At 40.4% G+C, this 12,777-nt stretch overlaps 1 protein-coding gene across 12 annotated transcripts in view; it reads right to left on the bottom strand.

Moving 5' to 3' along the window:
• The window catches only part of LOC147367086 (transducin-like enhancer protein 1), a 93,041-nt gene that overhangs the window by 31,012 nt on the left and 49,252 nt on the right, over positions 1-12,777 (bottom strand). For all 12 annotated transcript variants that reach the window (XM_086414372.1, XM_086414364.1, XM_086414371.1 and 9 more), the window contains one exon: positions 2,642-2,758. In XM_086414372.1, coding sequence (XP_086270498.1) covers positions 2,642-2,758 — 117 coding nt within the window. The remainder of the gene's footprint in view (positions 1-2,641; positions 2,759-12,777) is intronic.

The following is a 12,777-nucleotide window of genomic DNA, read 5'->3' on the forward strand; positions in this document are numbered from 1 at the left end:
AAAAGCTGTTCAATTTAATAACGTGATCACTCTTACATCAAGTTCAGGGCAGGCTGAAGAAGCCCTGAACTAAGGTTAAGAAGCTTTCTTAGCCAAAAGGCCTATGCTCTTTAGTTCACAGTCATACAATCAACATACAAAAAAACAGGTTATCGCAAATGGGCCCTAATTCTCAAAAAGGAGCAGGCCCCCGGTTTATGATCTACACAGTTCTTATACTGATGTCATTGTCAAATAAGAATACACTAATAATGCCTGAGAAATATCAGTATAAGTGCAAACCCATTAACTTTCTGTGGACCCCAAGTCCAGCTAGAAAGACACCCCCAACTCTAAATTCACATCTTAAATGTTTTATCTAGTCATACCTAAAGTGTTATACGAGGGAGACCCAATTGACTTTCTTCAATAATGTGTGACTAGATATGCTTTAGTCATAGTTATAAAAATCCCATGCAATTCACTAGCAATATCAAGAAATTACAACCAATGAGGAAGCCTGGGTAATTTAAAATAAGTCTGTTGAAAGAAGTATTTTTTCATGCAATAAAAGAAAAAATACTAAAAAAAATTTGCTTTCTCTTAACAAAGCCCACAGAAAATCACAAACGTTTTCAGGTACTAAGAAACCCAAGGTATGGGAATTCCCTGGTGGTCCAGCAGTTAGTACTCCACCCTTTCACTGCAGGGGGCACGGATTTGATCCCTCTTCAGGGAACTAAGATTCGCATGCTGCACAGTACGGCCAACCAAAACAACAACAACAACAAAAAACACTGATTAAAAAAAAGAAAGAAAGGAACCCAGGTGACAGTGACAAAATACAAGCTGAAGGGGTTTCCCTTTAGGAAAAAAAAGTAGGAAAATAAAAAAGGTTAATGTAATGTACAGACCAACTGGTAAGAAGTAGCAGACAATTCATTTATTTAAAATGGAACTGTGAAGTGCATCCCTAAGTAGTCTGAAATGTAAATGTTAGCTTTGTATCGGATCATCCCCCAAATATAAACCTTCACAGTACAGTACATATCTGTCATCAAACATCTAAGGTCTGAGTCCTTTGCTCCACCTTCTCCAACATCATCTCAATACATTGCCCTCAACTACCAATACAACTAGACACAGCTAATAGCAGCAGGTTACGAAAAAGTCATGTAGAGCCATGGATTCTACATCACTCACTACTAAATAATTTATCCACACGAGCCTTGCACAGAGCAACTTAGAATTGTATCATTGGCAAGTGTGCAAGTATGTCATGGCTGACGAACAATCAATGTCATATATAAAAGTATCTGTGTGCAACACAAGTGCTGGGCAAAAGATAAGGGGCAAATACATACTAAAAAGGCTTGGGCTGGGGTGGGGAGATCAGCAATTTGGGTTCTTAGAGTATTATTATGGAACAAAGTAGGTACCAATATTCTGCGCCAAAACATCCAATCCTAGGCTCTTGCTTTGGGAATCCTAGCATGGTTACCAAGAGCATGGATTCTAGAGTCAGGCTGTCTCCAGGCTCTGCTACTAACGCTGGCCTTGGGCCAATCACTTAAAAGCTCTGTGCTGCAGTTCCTTTATCTATGAAATGGAGGGATGGTACCAAATACACAGGGTGGTTTTGAGAGTTAAGTGAAACAAGCCACACAGAAGGATACGGTACCTGGCACTACCTTGAGGTGCTGCTCAAGAACTGTTACCCATTTCTAAACACTACATTAGCCCTCAGCTTGTGCCAGCTAGCAGGAGACAGAGGCCTAGCGTGGAAACCTCTGCACAGCAGCCAGCTGGAGGTGGACACGTTCTCCTCCAGGGGCAACCGGGAATGGCTCAACTCACCCTCTGCTCTCACACTTCTGATAATGTGTCCATCCTGAAATAGAAACTCACGGACACACAAGGGAATGACAAGGTATCTGTCAGATGCAATGTTTATGACCCCGAGACCACAGTCAATGGCCATTTGGCTTGGTTTGCTCTCCTCATGAATGTGGTTTTAGCCAGATCTGAATCAAGAGTCCTCATATCGAGCTGTGTGGTCTCATCTGTAGGGTTTGAACAAGATGCCCCCAGTGTTTCTTCCATTTTTACCACGGACTTTTATCACTGCACCACACGCTGCAGCAGAGGACAGACTCTGACTTAAGGCCTAATTTGGACCTGAATCTATTACCACAGTGGCATCCAAGAAGGCAGCTGGTGACACCAAATTCTCATCCTCATTATCTCAGCATGACAGGGTACCAAATTTTGCAAGGCCTGGGACAAAATGAAAATACAGGCCCTGGCTCAAAAATTGAGCATTTAAAGATGGTGGAGAGCAGAGGATGAAACTAAGGGTGAGACAGTTTCCTTTTAAGAGCAGGGCCAGCGCAGCTGGCTCAGACCACACACCATGAAGCTAGTCCTACATTTCTGTATCCCCTCTTATGAATAACTGCAGAAGAAAGCCCAAAATTTAATACTGAGCCTAGAAGATACATAATTTACAGCTCTAGAGGGAAATAATATCCTACAATGTAAGAATCTATCCTCTTGATACATTATTTTAAGGTATGTGAAATTATCAGATCTTTTATAGACTCACTTAGAAGGTGAGCAAGAAGACAAACAAAATATTATTTCAAGCCCTTTATTTACTTACATAGTGGCTGGAGTCCTTATCGTCCACCTTTCTTTTTTTGATGTCATTAGAAAACTCGGGTCCATTTCTGCGTTTATCTGTGCCTCTTAGACTGTCTGGGACCAAGAGGGAATTACTCTGCAAGACCAAAAAAAAAAAAAAATTAATCAAAGATTTCTTCCCAAGTCTTTCTGTACACATGAAAACCCAACCTGGATGTGACAGCCGATTTGGAAAAGTGATACCTACATAGCCTTTCATTCCATTTAATTCATCTCATCTGAGGACGTAGATGGCAAACATTTATAGAGATTTAAGCACTTAAAAGGGAGACCCTGATTATGCAATCAAGCCATCCAAAGCCTCGTGGATCCTTCTGGCCCTACTCACTTAAAATGCTCCTCTGTTCTGTTTGTTCTTAAGAGAAATGGGAACCTGCTGTTTATATGTGGATGTGTTTTTATTCTTTCCCACTGAGACTCCCTGGTCTGGAATACGAATGGTCTATGAGCAAAACCTGAGATCACTCTATTAGACGTATTCTGTCACTGTAAGAGTCAATGTGGGCCTTTCTAAAAAGACACAAAGAGAGCGGGTGGGATTAACAGCATGCTTTCCTAAAAGGCAAATCACATTTTCCACAGTCACAATGAAGGAACTCTTTTGAATTCTTTTAATTTATTGTTGAAAATAAGATTTGGTGTTCCTTGCCAAGAGCACTGAAATTTAAGACCCAAAGCAGGAATTCCAGCCAGTGAATCTTCAACAGCAAGGCCAGCTCCCACACACAAAAGCAGGAACAAGGACTAATCTTTTCCACAAACCACACAGGATACTTTCCTTCACATGTGCTGAGTATGAACTGCTGACCCAAAGAAAACAGGCATTTTAGATATTTGAGGGTCACATGACACGATCTGACATCCCTTCAATTCCCATCTCCCCTTGGGCTAAAGCATCAGAACATGTTACAATGAGTTCTTTTAAGTGTGGGATTAGCATATGCAAGAGGGCAATTTGTTCAGTGATGTGTTACTGCCTTGAACAATGCTGAACTGGCTGTGCAAAAACTTCCTTTCTCAAAGCCCAGATAACCCCAATTTCTGAAAAATGCTGGAGAACTCAGTCCGCGGCCAACAAACAGTGATGCTACCTTTCTAAGCTGCAATTTAAAATACAAAGGGGCCTGGGAAAACCTTGAAGTAAGACCACCTCTAATGCAATAAAAACTAGGAGCAAATCTTTAAATAAAGGTCCATTTTTAGAGGCCGTGGATGGGTTTTCCGTCCTAACCAGCCCAAGGAAATTAGCCAGGTGGCTTGCTCTCAAACCACCCCCCTTCTGTGCCCTGTGAAAACTGGGGACCCCACCATGGGAACATTCTCAGCTCAACCACACTCAGGAGGAAATCAAAAGGCATGCTGAAGCCCCTCTGCCCACTTCAGAGGCTGCCTCTGAAGCAGCTGAGCTTTCATTCATGACTGTTCAAGCTCCACAAATGCCGGGAGGCTTACATAAAAGCAGTGGTAGGAACCAACACCATTCAATATAGAGAAGCTCAGAATAATGTCGCGAGCACAGTGTGGGGCTGAAAGGTGAGCCGGCTGGATCCCTGAACTAATTACCTTGGCAAACGTCTGCTAAAAACTAACCCCTCTGACCCAGACCCATTGCCTGACAGGACGCAGGAGACTTAACAAAACTCCTGTGAAGAGCTAACACACGCACTGGGGAGGGGAGCAGCAGCTTGTGCTCACGTGGAAAAAGTGTCCAAACACGCTTGTCTGTGTTCTAGATTATATCAGCCCCCAAGTCTCTTCCTCCAGACTCTGACCAGAAGCAGTGAGGGCCAGGCTGCATCATTCTCAACCGGACACCTACGCATGCGCCCAGCAGAACACAGCAGTGTTGGTGTCCACTGGCAATTTTAAAGTCTCTTTCTCCAGGGTCTCCTGAGCAGCTCTCCTGCTATAACTAGCACTGGGCATCCAAACCACTCAGCTACTCAAAGACAGCTTTCTAATGATCTGATTTTTCTCGTCAAATGGGACTGTGATCATGAAAGTAAATGACGTACCTTCTAGGAACAACGCAATTTTTGCTAGAAACAATAACATTCCTCTGGCTGGACCCTGGCGAGCTGTGAGGCTTCTGCATTTCCATGTCAGAAGTTAAATTCTCATTCCTGTTTGAGCAGCTTAAGTGAGGCCTATAATCTGAATGAGTTCTGCAAAGCTCTGAAAGTACTTCTAAATTTAGATGGGGTTGGTAATTAGCACTCCTGCTTATCTGAAAATTGGCTCCATTCAGATGGAAGATTGAGACAAGTTACGAAATGAAATGTCTCATCATACCTTTGATGGTATAAAATTGATTCAAAACACGGCAGCAAGGAGTGCGGGCTGGAGAGGCCTGGGACAGCCGCAGTCTGGAGCCAGGGGGTGCCTGGCCCCCGCTGCAGCCCCACCTGTGACAAACCACTTTCTTGTGGTTCCCATGTGCCCTGTTTGCTGTAATTGTCCCCAGCATCTTCGAGCTCTGACATTGCTTTCATTGTTGTTCTTGACTTAAGCAAATAGTTCCAGCCTAATGAACTTCAATGCACTGTTGGCAGCAACAGTTTTGCTTAACTACTGCCTAGGTGACCTTCATCTTTCACAATTCCCTCACTTGATCCTCAGAACCCGCAAGTGACCACATGGGTAGTGCTCGATGTCTCCTGATACCGTAAGTCTTCTTCCCTGGTGCTATGTTTTGTTCTCACACATTGTCTTACGTTCCTCAGGGCTCAGCAGCAGAATAGTCATTCTGATGGCTGTTCTGAGACATTTTACACACATTTTAAGAATGAAGAGACTATACCTGGGTGCTGACTGAATATCCTTTGGGTCCTTCAAAATTTATGGTTCTATTTTGATTTGTTAGATTTGAAAGAGGACAAGAGAGAATCATATTTAACATTAAAGTTTAATATTCAATCAACATTTAAGAAGAGCCTGTTTGTAAAAGAATAAAACTGAGGTTGCTTCAAGTTACTGAAGACAGTTAGGACCAAACCTCTGATGAGGTTAAAGCAACCTTAACACATATTCATTGTCTTTATCCCCCTTGTTTTATCTAGAGGACGTCCAGAAGGGGAGGTGATTTTCCTGAAGTCAAGAAGCTTCTGTCCATTAAGTCAAAGTGTTGCACTCTCAAAAGAGTGATTTTTAAACTCAGTTTATGTACATTGAATACTTGTACCCAAATACTTGACCCCCCCAAATACCTCTCACTTAAAAGTCATATTGGCTCTTTAACCTAGTGAGCCTGAAATTCTAATGTGATATAATAGCTACTAATGTACGCTCTCTTGGATTTCCACCACCTCCTAAACACAGACACATCTTGCCTTACTTGGTATATGCCCACCGTAACAAAATTGTGAACATAATATCAAACACCAAAAACATTTTACAGCTTAGTTTTAAATGACCTGAAAACAATCCCAAATTCCTGGCTTTCCACTCACGATTCCTGCCATTTATAACCCAAGAATCACACTAAAGAAACACCCCAGCAGACAGCAACAAAATAGCCCAGGTATCCACAGCCCCAGTTTCATGCCCCATCAATTACTGCCAACAGTGGTTCCATATACTTATTTACTGCTTCTCCCCCTAGAGTCTGTATTTTGAAAGGTATTTATCTCCCAAACAGCATTCATCAAGTAAAATTCACTTTTCAAATATTTATTTGCCAAATAAATATTTAATTGTGAATCAGAGTTTTTTAATCAACATGAAAACTAGTGTTACCACACTGAATGATAGACTCGAATTCTAGCCAAGAAACTTGATGTTTTATTTCACCTTGCAGCTGGTAAAATTTAATTATCTGCCAGAATTTTTCAAACACTATAATTACTGGGCAGACTTCTACTACAAATGTTCCGAGAGCTGGGATTTCCAGACTGTATATAAGTTTTCGTTTGTTTAAAAATTTTCTTAAGAACCAAACAAAATCATCTTATTTACCTTATGTCTTTCCTACAAGAACTCAAAAATAGAAGTTTCATACAGCCCACGGGGGATATTACAAATCTGAGCAAATCAAGATCTAAAAACACACTGTTTTCAAAATAAGCTAAAATTTGAAAACCGTGGTGATTTTCTGCACCTTTCAAGTTACACACACTGGTGGGAATAGAGCCAAGTAAAACAATAAAGGGAGAGGCAGATGAAACAAGTCTCTAAAGAAAACAAGATCCCCCTGGAATGTTCAGCCCAGAGACAGAGTGTCTAAAAGACCCGTTATCCCAACTGGCATGCTTTTCTCTCCATCTATATAAAGAAACTACTCATGAAATGATTAGATGAGGTCTAAGAACAGAGAAAAGGTACGAACCACAAGAAGGGACCCATCCCTTCTAAAATCTGGAATATCTGAGAACCTAAAACCTCATTGGGCATGTGAACTGACAACAGGTGAACTGTTCACTATGGTTACCCTGTGCTTCCCGAGAGTCCCTTCTTGCACTAACAGTGATGTGATGGTTAAGAACAGAAATGAGAGTGAGCAAAAAAAGCTACCCAGAAAGCATAGGAAGCCTTCAAATGTTATAACCTGTGGTCAGATTCAGAGCACAATTTCCCAAATAGGGGAAACATGTTGCATAAAAACACACCAGATCATTCCCTGCTCAAGATGAGTGGGCCCAAGTTAACTAGAGAGTTGGTGGTATTTGAACTAGTGGGTAGAAGTGGACAATGTAATCTCTTAAAGTAAAACTAAAATCCATACATGTAAATAACAAACCATACCTTCCTATAAGAACTTACAATTTAAATAGAAGAATCTTTTGAATTTCAAAGAGCATTCAGTCGAATCAGAAAAAAATGCCAAGATTTGGACTTTGTGTTACCTTTATTCTGACCATTCTGGAAAATAATGTTTCTATTTCATGCTCTGAACACCCACCTACTCAAGACCAACATAGACTTAGCTGCTTTAATATGAATAATAAACAGTCTTTATAGTCTTGTTTTGAGAATTTTACTTTTCTTGGGCAATTTAACAAGAATGGCTGTTCATATACACTGAGGTATTTTGGAAGGTAAACTCCAGATATATGAAAGAGAGCTGGTTTACACTGTTAGTGTTGCCAGAACACTTTGTAAGAGCATTCACGTCTACCTTCATCTACTCTGAGACCTCAAAGCAATTCTTTTGCCAGCCAAATCTAAAGCTTGAAGCCACCAGCAGCAAATGTGAAAGGAAAACCCGTTTATGGAGACAGCAAAAGCTAGACAGGTTTCCCTAATGTGAAAATAATGCACATTATTCAAATGGATTTCTTTAGCTGCCATGCTGATTCCCCTTGGGAACAGTCTCCTCCTCACAGGAAAAGTGTTTGTGTCAGAGGTACAGATTGGAAACTCATGACACCTCATTTATCCTCAGTTACACTAAGGCAGTGGGAACCTAATTTGCTAGCACACTCTACGCTGACAATTAACTTCTCAGTGAACATTAAAACAATTAGGTAACGACACACCCCATCACATCTGTGCACCGCCTCATCCACACCTGGTACCAATTAAGCCGTCACTCTGTGCGTACTTTGTGCTGCGGTCCAGTTGGTCATTCATGCATTCTGTGTGACAAATGCACTTTTAACGTATAAAACTAACAGAATCCCCACTTGTCAATGGCAAAATGTGGAAGCAAATAGAGATGTGTGGAAACATAGAAAACATGTCTCAGAAGATTGGCTGTGAAGCAGGTCTGAAGGGTAAACATCTATTTTTCACATGGTTTGAAGGCAAAATATGGGGAGAACAATAAAAAAAAATTAAAAGAAAATACATGTTCGTGCACCTGCATTTAGGAACTCAGCACTGTTGGATGCAGATGGGTGACTCGAGAGGATGTTCAAGATAAAAGAGCTATAGACACACACCCAGTGACATCTGGGCTGAAAGTGCTAAACCATGAAATGCCTTCAGCGTCACTCTCTAGGTCCACAGTTTGCTTTTCCACCCTCCTTCTCCAGGTAAAACAAAATAAAACGTTTTCAATAAAAACTATGAAGCTGAAAAGAAACATAACTACTTAAAAATAATCTTTAAATGACCTCATAACACCTTTATTCCCCTAATCAGGACCTTGGTCACAGCAAAAATCAAGCTATATCTCAAACCTTTTCTAGAAGCATGTTTGTAAAGCGCTCTTAGGTGCTACTGCCCCTCTTCATTTGCCAGCCCCTGGTGAGAAGCTTCTACTGCAAAGAAAAAGGTCCTGAAACTAGAAAGCAATGGGTCAGGACTGGACTGTGGTATCTAGTATCTGACGGCACTTACACCCATCTCTCCTCATCGAAAAGATACAGTTTGCTGTACTATGTTAAGGAGGGGATGTTGAAAATGATAAGCAGACACCTCACCTGGCACAGGAACACACCATTCCCAACAAGCAAGAAACCGCCAGGGTCCTCCTTCCCTTGGGGGTTCACCCTTCTCACGGCAGTGATGCTGGTTTTCCCAGAGGATTTATTTTATTTTTTTAAGTACAGTGTTTTAAGTTCTGCCAAAAGAAAAATCTACTGAGGCCACTGCTTCAGAAAATGTAAGTGTTTCCTACTGTGCCTTAAATATAGAGATTTCAGGTAATTCATCTTAGTTTTATCCTTTGTCTCCACACAATTCCTTGGCATAGGCCAAGATAAAGTCATCAATGTTTAGGTGAAAACACCTCCTCTGAGCCCCCATTTACCTTTGATGGATTCCAGCATCATTCAACTGATCAAGTTCCTAAGAGACTGGGGTGTGTTTCGTGATGCTGACACACAGATAATCAGGACCAGCCGCTCAGTCAAGTGGGCCCTCATCGCCACAGAAGCCTCACACATTGTGTGAGAAGGAAAGGAAACCACAAGTAACTATGCTGAAGGTGACCAACGACATGTTTCCTGTTGTCTGGCTCCCCTGCAGGCAGATGCAGGGAGGACCTGCCTAAAGGCCTGCAATGGCAGGTCTGACGACTTTCCATTTGTGGGTCCTGAACCCTTACCCTGCAGGCAGCCACCATCGCCATTTTACAGAGGAGACAAGAAGGTCCAAAAGGATGAGGAATACTGCCTGTGCAGCCAGAATTCCACTGGGTCTGCCTTAGTCCAAAACCTACCTTCTTTCTATCACTGCTCCTTTCCCCCCCACACACCCCCACACTGCCATGGTCATAAAAAGCCATGAGGAGACAATGTGACATTCAAAAAAATAAAATTTCAGAAACAGCCAAGGGTGAAGTACTTCCCAAAGCAAGCCTCGTAGCTTATTCCCTCTTTGCCCTTTATTCTGCACAGTGTCATTTCAGAAAAAGGGAAGGGGTGGGTGGTCCAGAACTAGGCTCTGGTCCTGCCTCTGCCAATTAACTAGTCAAGTACAACAGCTAGAGAAGAAAAAAATAAAGACACCATCTTAACATCAAGTGATGGTTGTCATAATCACTTGATTATAAGTTCTAAATGTGAGCATGGTAACTGTAGAAATCAGTTACAGGAGTGGTAATAGAGTCCCTCAGAAAGATGATCTGTATGAACAGAAGCACCCAACCTCCTTGTGCTTTGCGTGTGAGAAAAGAGATGTGTGCTGTCACTTCTGTCATGTCTGACTCTTTGCGACCCCATGGACTGTAGCCTGCCAGGTTCCTCTGTCCATGGGATTCTTCAGGCAAGAATACTGGAGTGGGTTGCCGTGCCCTCCTCCAGGAGATCTTCCGGACCCAGGGACTGAACTGGATCTTTTATGTTTCCTGCAAGTGGGTTCTTTACTACTAGTACCACCTAGGAAGAAAATGATGGTGATGCACTATTCTGACCTAAAGCAGGTGAAAAGTGCTTAAGACTTTTCAGAGCCAGGAACCCCCCCATGGAGAATTTAGTGAGAGTTATGATCTTTTCCCAGCATTACATAAGAGCACTCACCCACAGTACTCTACATACAATCTTAGGGGTATTCAAGGGCCTTCTGAAGTCCACTCAGGAGCCTGCCTAAGTTTACAGACCGTCCCATTCTAGAGTCTCTCCCAGACAGCCTGCTCAAGTCTCCTCCCTTTTCTAGATGTTCCAAATAATGATCACACGAGTGAGGTATTTCAGTGCTTTTCATTCAACACATAATTTGACTCTGACATCACAAGACATCACTGTAAAATGGCAGCAAGTATATGCAGTGCTCTCAGCCAGTGCCTGGCAGATAGTAAACGGTCAATAAATATTTGTTTAATGAATGAGTACTTAAATAAACATCCTATCACATTTTCTTAAAAGCCATACAGCTCCTTGTCAATTCTCTAACTCCAAGTCTTTCAAGCAGACTTAATTTAAAGGAGATTTTCTTCAGCCAAAATGAATTTGGTGCAATTCATCTTTAAATTAACTTGAGTATCTAAATTTTATTACTCTTGAAGAAATAAAGGCTTTTGTCAGGTCATTTCTTTGCTCAGTAGTAGCATTCTGATAAATAGGCTTATGTTAAAATAAAAAAAGGTTTGTGAATTAGAAAAACAGTAGTCAAATCTTAATTTAAAATCAATAGCCAAACAGCAAATTACACCTCTCTTAAGTTACTAGCTTTACCACTCATCCCTTTCAGAAATGAGAAACTTAAAAAATTGTGTCCTCTCTGCTCTTAGCTCTCTCCTTTCCTGGGTTTTACATAAAACAGGTTACATTATAATTCATTTGTTTTCCCACCATAAAACCTTCAACTAGCGAATGGAATAGTTTAGACTCAGATAACAATACATACACACTCAACAGTTCCCTCTGGATCTATTGTAAGTCCTTGATTTTTGCACTGGATATAAAAAATGTCTGTTCAACATAGAAAGAAGAGTAGGAAAAAAATAAAACTATATGCCAGCCTAGAATTTCTCAGAACTCCTTGGTCTTATTTATGGCAGAGATTCTCAAGAGTTTGGTCCAAGGACCTCAAGGGTGTCTCTTTGTGGGCAGATTTTAATACTTAAACCAAAACAATATATGTCAACAAACAGAATGCAAAAAATTGACAAGAACTCAGCTACCCTCTTTAAACCAGGCAATAAAGACATTTGCAAATGTGCAAAAAACAAAGACATTCTTCCCACTCTAATTTTTTATTTTGGAAATTAGTTATTTTTCACTAAAAATGTTATTTAACACAATTAAGTAACTATCTGTTTAAGTAATTTAAAAATCTGTTTTATTTCTAACCCAGAGATTTTCAAAATATGTGACATACATAAACAAAAGTTCTCTGGGGTCATCAATTACTTTAAGGATATGAAGGTTCTGAGACCACAAGGTGTGAAAATCATTGCCCTAGATAGCCACTGCTCTTAACCCCTCATTGAGTGAAAAAACAAAACACCTGTATAATCAATTGACTTTATCTGCCAAGTAAAATTCAACTTCATAATTCAAACCACTTTATTAAATAGTTAAGTATTATAATATTTTAGATGTTAATAGTACACATCATCTCATTACCCACTGAGTCTCATATTTAATTTTACATAAAGTTTGAAGAGAGTTAGTTAATTTTACATAACTGCAGCAAAATCCCACTTATATGGACAGTGAACAATTTAATTCCTCTCTACAGACTGAATTAAATGTTTAGGTTACAAAGTAATCTAGTTTCTCCATTTTATACAATCATTACCATGAGTTTTCTATAATAATTATGCAGGAAACTCAGTATATATACTTCTGAAAATGTTGAAATTATAATTAAGACTTGACAGAAGTTTGGTGTAAAAAAGGAGACATGCAAACAAAACATTAAGTAATTATGTATTTTATCATACATTGGTTTATGCAATGTATCTACCACATTTGGACTTCAAAGTTCACTGACTGCTAACTCAACATGGACTTACTAATAACCAAACTAGCTGGACTTAAAAACAATCCACAGCTGCCTGAAACTGAAGAACTATTTTGTACTTCTTTAAGGTACAACTTCCCCATCAATCAAGTTAGTTCCTCCATGTATCAGTTTACTTAGGTCTGTACTTTGGGAGAAGGTGATTTTATTCCCTAGGTCTAATTTTTTCTCCCCTCTTTTTCCTTCCTAACATTTTCCAAAGAAAACTTACAGAACAAGAATTTCAAAACCAGCTTTCTCATCCTT

This window comes from Bos grunniens, chromosome 8, assembly GCF_055505025.1.
Source record: "Bos grunniens cultivar Pamir isolate PY7600 chromosome 8, Bosgru_T2T1.0, whole genome shotgun sequence".
Classification (NCBI taxonomy): Eukaryota; Metazoa; Chordata; class Mammalia; order Artiodactyla; family Bovidae; genus Bos; species Bos grunniens.